General features: G+C 31.6%; 3 protein-coding genes across 3 annotated transcripts in view; 1 reads left to right on the forward strand and 2 right to left on the reverse strand.

Moving 5' to 3' along the window:
- Positions 1-267, reverse strand: part of LOTGIDRAFT_164648 (hypothetical protein) — a gene marked incomplete at both ends in the record, with an annotated part of 2,985 nt that extends 2,718 nt beyond the window's left edge. Inside the window, one exon of the mRNA XM_009061173.1 lies at positions 142-267. Within this exon, the coding sequence (XP_009059421.1) occupies positions 142-267 (126 nt within the window). The remainder of the gene's footprint in view (positions 1-141) is intronic.
- A 2,800-nt stretch (positions 268-3,067) lies between these two features.
- LOTGIDRAFT_234063 (hypothetical protein) lies at positions 3,068-12,041 on the forward strand. Its single transcript, XM_009061174.1, has 8 exons — positions 3,068-3,262; positions 4,749-4,901; positions 6,805-7,044; positions 7,341-7,532; positions 7,812-8,027; positions 8,586-8,681; positions 8,996-9,124; positions 9,449-12,041. Exons 1-8 carry the CDS (start codon positions 3,094-3,096, stop codon positions 9,631-9,633), a joined length of 1,380 nt encoding a protein of 459 aa, XP_009059422.1. The 5' UTR covers positions 3,068-3,093; the 3' UTR covers positions 9,634-12,041.
- Positions 12,042-16,823, reverse strand: LOTGIDRAFT_234064 (hypothetical protein). The gene is made up of 8 exons (XM_009061175.1): positions 16,698-16,823; positions 16,081-16,150; positions 15,641-15,721; positions 15,191-15,420; positions 14,509-14,684; positions 14,027-14,119; positions 13,612-13,712; positions 12,042-13,285 (listed from the first exon to the last, which is right to left on the reverse strand). The coding sequence occupies exons 1-8, from the start codon at positions 16,750-16,752 to the stop codon at positions 13,180-13,182; spliced, it is 912 nt and encodes a 303-aa protein (XP_009059423.1). The 5' UTR covers positions 16,753-16,823; the 3' UTR covers positions 12,042-13,179.
- Between the last annotated feature and the right edge of the window lie 71 nt (positions 16,824-16,894).

The raw sequence follows: 16,894 nt of genomic DNA on the forward strand, positions 1-16,894 counted from the left end.
AATGTTTCTACTTGGAATGAAATAGTTATCATATTTTCCAATCACAGTATCATAATTATCTTTATCTTCTTCGGCATCAAATGTAAAAGTTTTAAATATTTTCTCAGCAGTTTCACCCATACAAAATATTAGAGCGCTTACTTGAATATCTCCATCTTCTTTATGTAATTTACTTCCGATTCTAAATCGACTAAAAGTTTGTTTCCATACTGGCCATTCACCAGGTTGATCAAAATGGAATTTCTCCGGTTGCTTCAGCTTTGCCATCCTTTATATTTTATAAGCACTATGAACCAATTGAATGTTCTATCCACAATATAAAATCCTTTTTGAACTAATTTAATGTTCCAACAACGATGATATGACGCAATCTAATAATGGTCAACTTCTAGCTCCGGCTTCTTCTCCTTTCTTTTATAAAATTAGAAAGTTCACTTCTGACACCATGTCGAATCACCAAAGGCCGACTGGCATTCGCTCATCAGGATGGAATGAAAACAGCTATTGCATTAATAAGATTTATATATAAGACATCAAGCACATGTTACATGACTAGCAAGGATGACTGCAAACTTTATAATACTAATACTGACCATGCATGCAATCTATAGTCTATATCAATATTCTATTTATAGCTATAGTCTTTATCAAACTAGTGTTCATATTCTCAACAAATTCCATAGCTGTTGAAAAATTGGGTCTTTTTCTGATAATTTTTTCCATACATGAGTAACTGAACCATTGGTACGAGAGAAATGATGACGTACAAGATCTGAAGAAAGCTGATCGAAATTAGATAAATCCTGATACTGCTTTTCATTTTAGGATGGCTAAATACACCAATATTCAGAATATTCACTGTTATTGCTACTAGTGATAAGATGAGTTGTACTTGTTTCATCACAGTCATAAAGGAGTCAAACTCTTCTTCTGTCATCAAACCAATAGTTTTCTCTTTCCCCAGGTCGTTGATAGTGCTGTCATCTTCTGTTGTACTATTCCATAAGTCGGAACTGTTTCCTACCATTTTTGTATTAGTTCTAACTTCTATTGACTAATTTTTTACTCTCAAACTAAGTTTTTCGTCTATAAAAATGTAATATTTTATAATCCAATATTTAATACTTTGTCTATATTGCTTCCTGCCAACACCTATAAAAGGTCTAAGTAGTTTAGATGACGTCTTAAAGGAAGCTGTATCTATTGAAAAACAAATTTCAGACAATGTACATATCGATTAATATGATCTATATAAATCAGTAACAGGAAATGTATGTAATAGGCGGTGTATCTACTTTGGTTGGTGGCCTGGTATATTTTCTGTTTTTTTTATTTGTCCAATAATGATAATATATGACAATATGAAAATAATTTCAATCTTAAATGTCGCAAACGTCAATGGAATTGCGAAAAAGAGGATATAACTAGGCTTTATTTAAGGTCCCCGTGATTCACGTTGGACTGGAAAACGTCTTTTAAAAAGCTTTTTAGGCGTGAAAAGATTTTTCAGTGTTAAAGGTTTATTTTATCTGACTTTTAACCGACTCATTTATTCCGCTTTTCAGAAAAAAAAGCCAATGGCGATCAATGAGCTGTAGACTTTCTATTTTCGATTTGAACATTACGTTTTCTCTCAATATTAAGGTTAAGGCTCGTTGGAAGGGCTAATTGGATTAGTTTAGAAACCAAATCCCCACTTTACCTACCTAGTTGATAATAAAAAGGGTAAGCCATAATGCATCGCCCAAACGTGCTCTGGTAGTTGTATTTAATTCTCACTCCCACAAATTCACTGCTCTTTCCCACATCTTTAATTTCGTAAGGGGTGGTATGAGAAGGGGAGCAAAGGAAAGGGATGAGGATCGGCTGGATGATAGATTAACGTTTACTTCTAGGGGATGCTGATAACACTTACTATGTAGCCTAATGGTTGGATTATGTTCAAGTAGGCCTACACGATGTTTATCACATTTAGCCAAATTAGATGTGATAAACGTCGAACACTGTTGCTAAAGGAACGTGCATTCAACTAGGAAAGATTTGACCATGTAAGCCTTTGCAGTGGCGCATCCAGGTTTAAGTCCGAGGAGTGTGGGGGCAAATATCTTAGATTGTCCGAATTTCTTACTTAGTTATGAGATATTTGCATATATCTGATATAAAAAAGAAACCAAAAACATGGTAACGTTTGGGTTTCTTAACTGACAGGCTGCTTAAATTTCGGAGTCCTTGTGACGTACTTGCGGTTTTTTGTATTTACTCGACAGTCGACAACACTGTCAAAATAGAGGCTAGCTTAGAGGCAGATGTTTCGGTTTCGGCCTAGCGTGCAGTAGCGTTATTCAAAAAGTGTCGGACCGTAGGTGCGAATTCGATTGCAGAATATAGCAGCATGAGAACGTTTCAGATGAGCTGGTGACACTGTATCTTTATAGCTCTCAGAAATATTATATAAAGAAAGGTACCTAATTCTTGCATTGGACTACTTATAATTTTCCAGTCATACAGTGCGAATATGCAAACGATAAAATTCGCTACGTGTGTCCCTTCGTAACGACGCTTCTGTGGGTGGAGATGTGTCTCAATCCTCTCATTCAGCCCTCAATTGTTCGAATACCGGTACTGCAAAATTTCGGCACTTTGATGTTCTCGGATGTCAAAGTGCCTATTTTACGTCCATAACAGAGACACTCTACTCAACAAGCTTGACCATTTGCTTGACCTCCCAGGTTTTTTGACGGAGGGGAGGTGTCACCCTGTCCCCCCGTGATCTGCGCCCATATGGCCATGAGATGAGTTGCCTTTTAAGCCTAGTTATAAAACGCCCGACCTGCAAAAGGCTATGTCAGATGCAAGCTATCAAATATTGTTACTGCAGGCTGTGAACGAAAAAATTTCGACAACTGTATCCCTTTAGATGCAGCTTTAGTATATGACAAAAGAACCAAAGACAATTTTCTCTTCTTTAAGATCAGGTAGGCCGTAACCTTGTTTGACAAGTTGGCAAGAACAAGGTCATCAAGGTCGTTCATAACTTGATAGGTCAAGGTCGAATTGTTATGGCACTCGTTGGATTTGGAGAGTCGGTTATCAATGGCATCAAAACTTCTTTCCCGAGCCCTTCGATTTAAAACGTTTGGCTCAAAACAAAGTCCATCAAAGAGAAACTTTTATCTTTACACACCAGAGCCATTTCATCCGTTTCCAGACCGTCATCCAGACTGGAAGTCAGCACTTGAAGCGGTGAGAGCTGTCAAATCAGGTCAGTAGAAGGAAATATTGTAGCCTATGAAGTAAGAGGTGTAATTTGCCCCTCCGAACTTCTGACCGAATTATGTAATATCAGATTTAAGAGGCCTATATTTCTAATATGAATATGTCTGAGAAGTAAAATCCTTGTCTTTTTAAGGCCCTTTAAAGTGACCAATAATATTGTAGTGGATTAGGCCCAGTATTAGCATCAGCCTAATTATGTCAATATGGGCAAGTGGGCAGTTCTAGTGGAACATATTGACATATATTTTTTACCTGCCTGTGATATTAGGTTAAATAATATATTTGTAGGCTTTTTAGTTGTTACTGTATCATTCACCTTTTTACATTTTACATCTCATTAAATTGAATTGCATTCTTCAACACTTGCATTTTAATCAAATTATGAAGTGCCAAAATGAAATTGTAAATGTGTGATTTTCATGGTTTTAAATGAATATGCATCCAGTGTATTCCAGTATATATCAATAAATTAGTAAGATTCAACCTACTGTACCTTACATACAAACAGTACCCATGTTTTTAATTGTAAATCCCCTTTGAAAATTGACATAGGCCCTACATGTTAGTGTAAGACTTAAATGTACCGTAACAGGTGAATTGAGTGGATATTTCAAAGTTTGAAAATGTTCCTCAAGCAATGGGGTCCATGCCATGGTTTGTCATTTTCTGGGTTGTTTTGGACCTTGAATATGTAAGTAGTCTTCAAAAGTACTTGATGTGTATGAAAATCCAGTAATTCCTTCAAATATATCTCAAACGAGAAGTTACACTTGTTATTTACTTCGTTCACCAGATTATCTTCTCTCTGAAAATCTCAAAGTTTTATCAGGCCAGTAGCTCTGGAGGGTATTTTTATATTTATAAAATTAACTGCTGGATTTTTTTAGTTAAAAGTTTCAGATAAGTTAAAGTGCATGATTGATGATGGCTTAAAATCTGTCTTGAATAGCCAGTTTAGTTTTGTTGTCTGAAAGCTACTGGCTAATATTAAGCCGGATATGTCATATCTGCGCGTGCGCATTCGTCTAAACAAATTCCAGCCATTATTGCCTATGTCATTATACTCATGTGTAATGGTATTATGACCTCTAACTTCCCGTTAACTTCTGAAATAATGTCAAAGCTAAATTAACCTTTATGTCCTTATGAACGCTCACCAAAAAACAGTAAACCAGTCTTGAAGAATGGTTGATGGTTAAGCTGCCTCAACTTTAGTCATTTGAACGCAATATAAGTAGTCATAAGGTTAAAGTTATCACAAAAGTTACAATGGGCCTCTGTGCCTTTTGGGAAATTAGGGTTCTTAAGTCTTAAACATTTTTACTGATCCAGGATATTCAAGAACCAACTAGTTTTTGTTTTATATCCTGTACTGAAATTGTATGAAAATAAGTATATTTAACTAAGAGAATAATATCTAATCCCTATACATTCTTAACACCTTCAAGCTTTACAATAACCGTTTCTTGTAGGTGATAAAATATTTTTACATGGAGCAGCAGCTACTCCTGTTAGATTAGTGGAGGCTCTAGCAGAACACAGTATCAACCATAATTTAAAAGATATAGAAATAATACATATTCATACAGAGGGACCAGCAAGTTTTACTAAGCCAGAATTCGAAGGTAAGTTTGTATATATTGTAATACTGTATATCTTTATACCATCTCATTAATCAGATCAAATATGTTACAGATTCAGAAATTTTCTAGACAATTTTTCCACCATTTCAAATAAAAGATAGAATTCAGTCATCAAATAAACTCCTGATTTCAATTATTTGTAATTATAGTTAGGATATACCAAGATTATTGTATACCTTACATTCATTATTTACAGGGGTAGCTGCTTGCCAGGGATAGTGGACCTAGGGTCCCATTTCGCCTCAACCTGCCTTTCTATGACAACAAAACCAATTTTGAATGTCGTTGTATCTAGGGCTGGGTATCGATGACCAAATTGCGATAGATTATTGACGGCATAATACCTATCAATAATCGATTAATAAACAAAATATTTAAAGTGTAAAATCTTCTAAATACTAAATAAAAATCATATCATCATATTTCCATGGGTTATTTTTGATTGGTTATGATAGTTTAATGTGGGTAAGTGATGTGCTTAAGGGGGAAACTGTGCAAGAAATTATGACTAGTTAACCAGTACACAGGAGAAAATATAATGTTGACAGTTAATCGATTATGTATTTCGATGATCGATAATCAAAATTATAAATTCCTAGCGACTATGAACGCTTATTTTGATTATTTTACCCAGCCCTAGTTGTATCAATTTAAAAAGACTAAGGTGTGAATTTCTATTGAAATGAAATTAATTTTATTTATATAATGATTAATATAATATTGATATTTAATCATTGATTTTATTCTTTTCAAATAATAGTTTTGTTTTTTGTTTTTTTCATTTGACTTCAATCTTAGAAAATGATTATACCTCTGAACAAAAATATAAAATCTTTATTATTGTTAAGAAATTGATTTAATTGAGATTTTAAAACTTTTTATTAATGAAAATCTATTTAAGCTTATAATAATATAATTACTTCCAATCCAGAAATAAAAAGATTGTAACTATTTGAATTTTATACGCCTACTTTTCTTTGTTTGAATTGAGAAAAAAATCTTACAACCACTTCTACAAATGATCTAAAACATATTATTGAGGTTTAGACTTTTGTCACCTCCAGTTACGACCTCAAGATACATTATATACCATAAGTATGGGAGGTGTAGTGGCTTTTTTTATTCAATGTTCTTCATTGCTATTGTTTAATTCTCGATTCTGAATTCTTATTCAATGTTCTTATCTGAATTCTCTTAATTTGTATGCTTAATTCACCATTTATCCTTCAAAATTGACGTTTGTGTAGAAAAATCAAATTTTGTACAAATCAAATCAAATACAAATTGTCAAACATAAAACTAAACCAACAAATGATCAATTACAAATCTCACTCAACTAATCTTGCAAAAACATTTCTCCATATACATGTAAAATATATTTGTCAGGTGCCATGCATACCTACGGAAGCGTATTAGGGCCATTCATTTTTTTTTTTTTTTTTTTTTAATTTTCAAGTTAGTATGTTGAATTTTCAAGTTAGTAACTTGAAAATTCAAGGTACTAACTTAAAAGTTCAAGATACAAACTTGAAAATTCAAGTTACTAACTTGAAAATTCAAGTTACTAAATTCAAGATACTAACTTGAAAATTCAAGATACTAACTTGAAAATTCAACATACTAGCTTGAAAATTCAACATACTAACTTGAAAATTCAAGTTACTAACTTGAAAATTCAACATACTAACTTGAAAATTCAACATACTAAATTCAACATACTAACTTGAAAATTCAAGTTACTAAATTCAACATACTAACTTGCAAATTCAACATACTAACTTGAAAATTCAACATACTAACTTGAAAATTAAAAAAAAAAAAATTGAATGGCCCTAATACGCTTCCGTACATACCTCATTTTAAAGTATTTCTTATAATATTTCAGGTGTTATCAGATCTAATTCCTTATTTATTGGTTCTAATGTTCGTGAAGCTGTAAACAGAGGAAGTGCTGATTGTACTCCAATATTTTTAAGTGAAATACCGTTGTTATTTAGACGCAACATAATAAATCTAGACGTAGCTTTGATATCAGTTAGTTACCCTGATGAACATGGCTACTGTAGTCTGGGACCAAGTGTTGATTGTACACGGGCTGCTGTACAAAATGCTAAAGTTATTATAGGTGTGTTAAACTTTTTTATGACATATATTTTCTGTATTTTACTTGGGATTGTAAAGGTACACTCTGCCATACACTGTGATTCAGGAAAATCAAGCACTGAAGGCTGGTGAGGAAATACCAGAAATACCATAAAGTCAGTATTGTTACAGGTAAACCCAACACCACTAGAATATGTTAAATGGTGGTTGAGCAGTCTCTCCAATTGGTAGTCTTAAATAATAAGACCTGTTTGCGTTACTTCTTTAATATCAGTTTATATTGTTTATTATCAAACAATTATATTTGATTAATTTCAGGGTTAGTAAACCACAATATGCCACGTACATTTGGTGACAGTATGATACATCAATCACATATAGATGTAATGGTGGAAGACAAATATACCCCTCTTCCTGAACGTCCACCAAAACCTCTTACAGATGTCGAAACAGAGATAGGGCGACTCATAGCTGAAAACCTTGTACATGATGGAGCTACGCTTCAAATGGGTAAGTACTAGTAAAAGTAATAAATATCTTCACATAGTCATAGTTAAGGTTGTACTAAATCTTTTTAAGTTTAAAGGGATAGTGCAGCATTTCAGGTAAATGATTTAGACCTTGTATATATGTAAAAAATCTTCTTCTACTAAAAAATCACATAATTCCCTCAAATAGACCTCAAACAAGAAATTTAACTTTTTATTTAGTTCCTTGCTTATCTCCTCTCTGAAATTTGGGGTATCCTAAAGTTAAATGTCTTTTAAATATAGTCTCTTTGTTTTCCAGGAATTGGTTCTATACCAGACGCTGTTTTATCACAGCTTGGTAATCACTGGAATCTAGGAGTACACACTGAAATGTTTAGTGATGGCATTATAGATCTGGTAGAAAAAGGAGTCATAACAAATTCTAAAAAAGTCATACAAACTGGCAAGATTGTCAGTTCCTTTGCTGTTGGATCCAGAAAACTCTATGATTTTATGGACAATAATCCTTATGTGTGTAAGTAAACGTAATCACAAGGCAATGCTCTGAGTGATAAAAAAATTTTGAGTGGTCTAGAAAATAACCATGATTATGGGTACAAAATATGCAGGTTTATTTTTCAAATATGCAAACTGGTAGGGAAAATAATTTCACCGAAAACATTATTACTGCCAATTAAACAGATCCATATCCTGTAAATCAGGACTAAACGTTTGGCTCTATTTACATGTATAGCCAAGAAGAGTATCTTATATAGAACCCAATACTGAGTTTAAACTACTATTATTGCATATTCCTTTGGCAACTATAGATTGTCTAATCTATTCGTTGCTCTTATGATTCCATATTCTCGTCATAATTTTGATTGGTAGAGAGTTATTAGTCTCTAATGCGAGAATATGGGATCACAAGAGCAACAGGTAGATGAGACAGTCTACCGTTGCTTAAGGAACATGTTATTATTGATGATGTACAGTAAATACTTTGATGAAGTTTGTATAGAAAAGTAAATTAAAGTTTACTTGATGAGAGAGCCCTTTCCACATTCTATTTGATATATTTTGTAATTTCTAGGTATGTTAGATGTATCATTTACCAACAGTACAGCTATTATCTGTCAGAATCCAAAAGTAACAGCCATTAATTCTTGTATTATGGTAGATCTAACGGGTCAAGTTGTCTCTGATTCTATACTAAATATTTCAATCTACGACAAAACGGAGGGGGGGTTAGCAGGAACACTAAAGTGGTGTTTACTCTTTTATCACAATATAAATTACAATTTAAGTGTCCAAGAGATGTCAACTCAAAACTATAAGTGAATCCATAGATCATGGAATCTCATAAATTGAGTACTTGTGGTTTTCCATTAATGTCTATAGAGAGAGTCAACTTTGAATTGTTTTATGGATCATTTTTTTTTGTTTCTTGTTAAATTTTATGGAAGACAATATATTCTTGCAATTTCTAAATTCTTCCAATAGGTGTGGGAGGTCAGGTAGATTTTATACGTGGTGCAGCATTAGGACTAGATGGATTAGGTAAACCTATTATTGCCATGCCATCTACCACTAAAAAAGGAGAGTCCAAAATAGTTCCTGTGATAGCAGAAGGTGAGATGTTCTAATCTTTTGTCATAAGCTTATTTTATCCAAAGAGTAAAGTTTTACATCTTCCTCTTCTGCACCAAATTTCACTAGATGTTATTTCCACGTCAGCCCCTCTAACCTACATCACTGACGGTGGTCAAGAAGTTAAAATACACGACAGTTCACAACAATAAATGTTAAAATAATTCTGATTTCTTATAACATGGAAACTGTGAATATAATACTAGGAAATAATGATATTCAAAATTATTTCAAGTCTATACATGAAAACAAGACCTTCAGTGTAATGAAAGGTTATGAAGCAGTATATACTTATAATTTTTACAGGGAGTGGAGTTACAACTACAAGAGCTCATGTTCATTATATTGTAACAGAATATGGTATAGCCTATTTATTTGGTAAAACATTACGACAGAGAGCATATGAACTGATAAAAATTGCTCATCCATCTCATAGAGAGAGTTTAGAAAAAGCTGCTTTTGACAGATTGAAATGTATGCCATGTCCCTAACATTGGCATGCTCAATTTATATTTGGGTACTTTAAGTTTATCAAATCATAGGATTAAAACAGAGACAGATAATATCAGGTACAAAAAAGAAACAAAATTCTAATTTTTATTTGTGTAAAATATACTTCATAATATACATGTAGCCCTGAATAGAAAGTTTTTTCAATAACATTGTTATAACAAGGCATAATAGCTTTTCCTGAAGTTGTTTGAATTTACGTTGTAAAGCCATATAATTTTAATATACATGCATTGCATTTCTGAAAATATGCTATTTTACTAGAACATCTTTGAAAGGAGGTAATACTGTTGATATAAATCATAATATATTATATGGTTCTACAGTCAGATTGTGCATTTCCGTATGAATGCATACAAGTGCAGTTTTAAATGTAAAAGTTGAATGCTAATTTAATATAACATGAATGTTAAGAAGGTACATGTGTAAATGAACCAATTCCTTGTGTTATGTTTTAAGATTGATTTGATATTTGATTTGATAAATGAAGGATATGTTTGATGTATCAAGTATTTGAAATAATGATTTTGTAAGAGTAATAATTATGTTAAATGATTTTCACTCATTTTATTGGAACAATTAATCACAATTAACCTTGAGTAGTTATTGACAATAGTGACTGCCAATAGCAGTCCTTTAACACTTTTCAGACTGTTTTAAGGGGCCTTCGCGTTGCGAATATGCATGTGACTACAAATTCCAAATGCAACTTTCAGCTCTGAGTTGCGCGAGAAATGCCTTTAAAAACTTATAACTGCTGTTCTTTTTCACAACCATACACAACAGGTGATCAGTATGTAAGGACCACTTAAGCTTTGGTGTCCATTTATTCATAAAAATAGTACCTATAGGATGATAATATATTGAATGTCAAATATATATATGCCATGTTGGTGCAAGGAACCCATGTAAAATACAGAGTTTATAAATATTATTATGAATGAAAATGTCATAACAGTCATTATTGACTGGTCTTAAAATTGTAAATATACAAATGCCACTCCTTATAAGACCAACTTTCCACAGTGGGAAGTTTATTAAGTAAAGTACTACAAGGAAAATATTAATTGACATAACCTAATACATAATTACATCCTTAGTGATATTATTAATATTAAAAATTGATATCTAATTTTACAGTCATTAATGGTAATTAGCTTTACTCTAATTATAAGTTACAAGGCACCTAAAATAATTAGCTAATTGTTATTGATCATATGAATATTATCAAGGTAGTTATTATAGTTGAGTATACAGTAACAATCAAGGTGAAGTCTTTACCTAGTTTAGACAGAAAGGTTTTTCAAATCTATCAATATGAGAACAAGGTGCATTATTGAATTTTAGAACATCTTAAAGGAATTATTAAGAGGTTTAAACTTCATATGTGTATTTGGGACATTCCAATTTTCAGTCAGAGGTCTGTGGTTCTTGCAATTCCACTAAACCTAAGCTTCTGATGACATCACTGTTACAAAATTCTCTTATATTACATAAGGTCCTAATCAGTATAAAATGCTTTTTGTGGAATTGCAGGAACTGCATCATTCTGATTGAAAATTGAAAGGGTGCAAATCGATGCTCATAGTGTCCCTGATACACATAAGAAGTTTAGAAAAACCTTTTGACAATCCATTTAATCTTCAAAATTCAATCTATGTTAGATCAGAGTTAAGTTCAAGGATAAATCTATCATTATCATATCAGATCACTCTACATCTCATACCTATCCTTCAAAAATAAAACCATTCCTCAAATTAAAACAATATCAACTTCAGTTGCTCGCCTACTCTCTTGGACTTCTAGACTTTATAGTAAAACTCAAAAGCTCTATTATCACTACATGATTGAGGGGCCATTAATTCTATGTTTTAACTGCCCAGTTACCAAATACTTTTCTTCACCAGAATGGAGTATTTGAGTAAAGATAAAGAAATCTACAGTAATGTGCAAATTGATAAAACACATCAATAGAGACAGTAACAGATCTGTTTCTAATGTATTTTATTGTTTCCCTATTATTGTTATATAAAAGTTATAACTTTATTTAGATGTTTATAATAGTTATGTTATTAGTGATATATAATGTTTGCCTTCAGATTATTATAATTGTTATTGAGCTTTCAAAGGAAAGAAGAGTAAGGTTTTCGTATACATTTTGGACTAATCTTGTTATTGGTAACAGGTCAAACGAAACAATATTGAAATTGTATTGATATGTCTAATATTTATCTATAATATCATTTTTTTTTAGAATTTCAAATTACTATTATCAATACAAATCCTTTTATTGAAAAGTCTATTTGATCTGCTACAAAGAGGTCTTTTTATTGTCTTTCTGCTTATTGTATTTTATCTTTATACTGTTTCTTGCCATCACTTATAGACTAAAAAGAGAAGAAAAAAAATACCACATGTTTCACAGTGCAATTTGAATTTACGCAAATAGTGTAGTGTATTTTATTATTATAATATGCAACATACAGTGCCAAAGAGTAACTTAGTTAGTCTATTGATTTATCTTTAGTAATTGATCAATTAGAAAAATCTTTTAAAAAATTCATTCACACTTGTTTTATTAAAATTAAAAATTATTTTAGCGCAATTTTTTTTAGCTAATTAATTATCCTTTTTATACACTCACATTATAATGTGGATGTTTATTATCGTCACCGCTTTTTGTTTGTTTGTCTGTCCAAAATTGCTTGTGAATTGATATGCTCATGTATATTGATAAGATCTTGAATGAGTTTAATCAACAAAAATTTTCATTGAACAGATTTTTTAGTTTTTTCTCTTGACATTTCCTATATATTTTTTTTTATTAAGAAAGCTTATGTACTCAATAGAGACTTAAGGTTTCATTGAATTTTGATTTTATGAAAATTTATTGTGTTATTAGAATGCTAATGTATATTGGTAAATTTTAATGGATACCTTTTGAGATGAAGACAAGCTCCATTAACCTTGATAAATATATTTGGAATTTTACACAAACTTTCAAAACATGTTTCTTGTTGTGCATCAGATTTTAAGAGATTATTTATGATCCGGTGTGTTTGCTTATATAAGTATAACTATAGTTATTGTTATTGTATGTCTATTATTACTTTTTGTTGTACTAGTTTTTTTTTCTTCTCTACAGAAATTAAAATCAAATATTCTTTGTATCACAGGATTTTATTTTCACAAAAGCAGTGAATACATAAACTTCAAGTATAAACCAGATAACAAATAATGCAATACGTGTTTTTATTGGTCTTGAATTTAGGAAATACAGTAATCAAATTAATTTTTTACCTAATGGGCAACTGAACACTCTGTGCAAAAAACCATCTAAGGCCAAGACAGCATTTAAATAATGCTTAGTGTTCCACACAATTACACATGCTGTCAATCAGAGCAAAATATGTCAAATTTTCATATGAGGTAGTATTTTAGCATTTCTCAAATCAACCCAGCAAAGTGAGGTTTTGACAAAAACAAATTGTCACCATGAAATGGTTGATACAACCACTCATTTCAAATCAGATATTTAAATCATCATCAGGATCCTCTTCATCTAAATCATCAACTTCATCAGCTTGATAAAATATCTTTCCTCCACCAGGCTCATTTAATGCTGCTTCTTTTCTACAAAGTTTTATTCATTTATTTATGTAAAGATAAGCTTGATAAGTAATTAATCAATGAAGTGCCTGCACATTTAACCTGACGCGCCTCCCCATTATTTCTTCATAAAAAGAAGTCATGAATTCACTCTTGCTCTGAAATGTTCAACTTGAACGAAACCAGTCAAGCCATACACACCAGATCAAGGACGTCCTAAAGGAAAGTTCTTCCTTTGTTTTTAATTAATTGAGCCCTTAATAAACTAATTGTCATTAATGAAACAGAGTAATTGCTAATAGATCTTACTTTCCTCCTCTCCCTCAATTTATGCATCATAAAAATCTTACCTATTTTTATCATAAGTATAGGGTAAAATAAGCTGATTTTTGGCATCTTTTTCACTTTCTTTTAAACTGAGATTAAATGTTAAGTTAGATGCAGGATCCACCTAGAAATGAATATTTAAAAAAAAAAAAAAGTTAACTAAGACAGATTTCAACTTATTATTAACTTATTATTAGATAAACAGCATAAATTTCAATACATGACCAAGGGAAATATTTCCCCACAAAAAATTTTTCAACAAATAACTGCAGCAGATACATCACACAAGAGTGACATCCTTTTTTGAATTTTCATTTAAATGTTTTCAATTTTAAAAGCATTGTGTTGCCTGTATACAACATTCAACTTTGAAAAAAACAGATTGAATTTTTTAATGTACTCATAAATAATATTTTGGCAAAATTCTCCTAAACAAACCTGGTCATTTTCTGTTTCTATGGCAGTGGTTAGTTTATTTTCTTCTCGAATACTTGATATTGTTAAACTCTCATTGATGTGAAAATATTCTATCTATTATCAATTAATAAAATAAAAAATCTTATAATAAAATATAAGTTTAAAATAAGACAAGAGTATAAAAAGATAGTGGATAACATCCAAATGCACACCTCAGAATGTTGGTGAAACATAAAAATTTAATTTCCATGAACATTGTTTGACAACCACGGACCTGTGGCATTTTCAATATTAGAGGTCACAGGGCTAACTCTGTTATCAATTACAACATCTTTGCAAACTGCCAATCATCCCACATGATCTTCATATATGATATCATATCTTACCAAATTTCATTCAAATTGGTTGACAACTAAAGGATCTATATCTTTTTCAATAGGCGGTCATGAGTTCTGACAATATATGTCTGCATGTATAAATCAATAGAAAAAAGGGAATGCTACCTTCCTGATTACTTTTCCTGATGTTTTATGATGTAGTAAGGCACAAGATGTAGAGTTATTGTGTGGAGATGGTGTAAAAGTTAGAACTGATGTTGCTGTGTGTTCTATTTGTTTTAATATCTGACTATCAAATATATCTTGATGTACTCCACATACTATCTGTTTTATTTCATATCCTATAAAATCAAATAAACAATCATTACATTTAATCACATATACCTAATAATAAAACTACTCAAATTGGGTTACAAATAAATATTGGTGAAAGTAAGAATAAAATGGAATTTAATGTCTAACTTTTCTGCATTTGTTTGGGGAATTGCCATGCAGTGTGAAAAATGAAGGAAATTTTGCCAGAACAGCATGACCATCTTTTTTCATTTTTGATCAAGGTAACATACCCACACCGGCAGTTTTGAATTTCATCCAAATCCATACAGAATTGTGCCTTCAAGAGCGTTTACGAGCTAAAAATAGAACACTTTTTCTCTTACCAGATATTTTTCAATTCTTCTGATTTTCAATAGGGTTCATCCTTGGGTGATAACAAACACTCACAACGTCAAAATCTGTCAAGAATTGTGCCTACTAGAGTGTTACGAGCAATTGTAGACGGGGGGATGGACATGGGTGACGCCAATATACGCCAAAAATGATCTTTGCTGTATAAAATACAGATTACCTTTATATGATACTGTAGATAAATTATGTAGAAATTGACAAGTAAAAGATGGTGGACGTAATAACAGATGAAAACTCAAACTATCTATAATCAACCCAAAACTACCATTTCCTGATGGTAACTGTTCTTCTATCAATTTCCGAACATTAGTTCCAGTTTCTAACTTATTGTCATGGTTATGAAAGTCTAACCACATGTGTGAATATTTAGTTGCGTCAATAGTCACCACTCTACAACAAAAAAACAACATCACTAAAAGAGAATACACTAATGATTGTCATTTCGAACTGAGAAAATGAAAATTAGCTATTTGTATCAATATTTAAAATCAAAAGTAGATTAGGAATTGTTTACAATTAAATTCAAAATCAGTCTAAAAACCCAGAGCATTATTGACATCTCCTGTTGACTTTTGGAAACAATATGATAAATAAATGTTAGTTAAAGTACCTGTCTTTGGTTTCTGAAGGTAATAACTTATGATAGGTGTCAGGTGGCTTCTCAAAACACAAAAATACAGTCTTATCATAACTGTAATTTAAGAAACAAAAATGCAAAAGCTTTAAGTTACCAAACATAAAACAAAAGTCAGTTAAAAATGCACGTCCATTTCTTGTCAGCATCCAACTTTATGTCATCCAAGATCTGATAAAATTCTTCTTAAAATCCTACTCAGTTTAAATTGATTTATCATTCAATTATACCAATCAAAAATAGTGTAATAGGGGACTGACAATACAAGTCAATGTTTATAAATGAATATTCTGGGATTTTAATTTCAATTTGCATAGTCAATCAATCCGACATGCTAATAAAAATGGGATACATTAAGATTTGAATCTAAGAATCCAACAGACAAAGTGAGAATTATAAGTAAAAGAAATACCCACCGTTTGCTATGATTAAGAAGAAAGTTATATATAATATGTTCATTACAAACATCAATACATTCAACATCATCTATAACAGAAATTAAATTTTACATCTTGACACTACCTAATGTAGACCTTTAGTAAGGACAGAATGACTCTTGGTCGATTTGTCCCACATTTCACTAGTAAAATGAGATCAACAATTCAAGAGAGTAGCATGGGCATGGCCGAAAGACAACCTGAGTTGGTAAAGTTTAAAGTGTAAAAAAAAATTACTTAACAAGGCAGGGCTGGTCTTTCAGAGCCAATTTTAATGGACCCGAAGGCAATTTGGATTAGTTGATTGCACTGTCAAAGTTATCAAGTAGTACATAAGATCAAAACAGAAAAAATACGATTCAGAGATGGTTGTAGTCAGACAGTATTTAAATCATACTGCTTCAGTGCTTGGCCAGTACCTCATAGAACAACCACTTATAAAGTATCTAAACTGTTTACAGTGGCTCGCTTGTTTAACAAGATTTTATCTAAATTTTAATATCACATAGTCACACATTGAAATTTCGGTATGTCGGAGGAATACTGACACCGATATGTCATACTGATATAAATTATAATTGGATGAATGAATAAACCTTTAAGAAGAATGATTGTAGATAATTCAGATCCTTTAAGCAGTGCCAAAAGCATCTCTTAGCCAGAATTTTCCAGAAATCGTAATCATCAAAATCGAAATCGATGAATGTGTTCAATATTTCAATTTTCCTATTTAGAGATAAACATGGGCGCAGACATATTGGCTTTGTACAATTTTCAAGGAAATTTAAGTAAA

This window comes from Lottia gigantea (genome assembly GCF_000327385.1).
Source record: "Lottia gigantea unplaced genomic scaffold LOTGIsca_46, whole genome shotgun sequence".
Lineage (NCBI taxonomy): Eukaryota > Metazoa > Mollusca > Gastropoda > Lottiidae > Lottia > Lottia gigantea.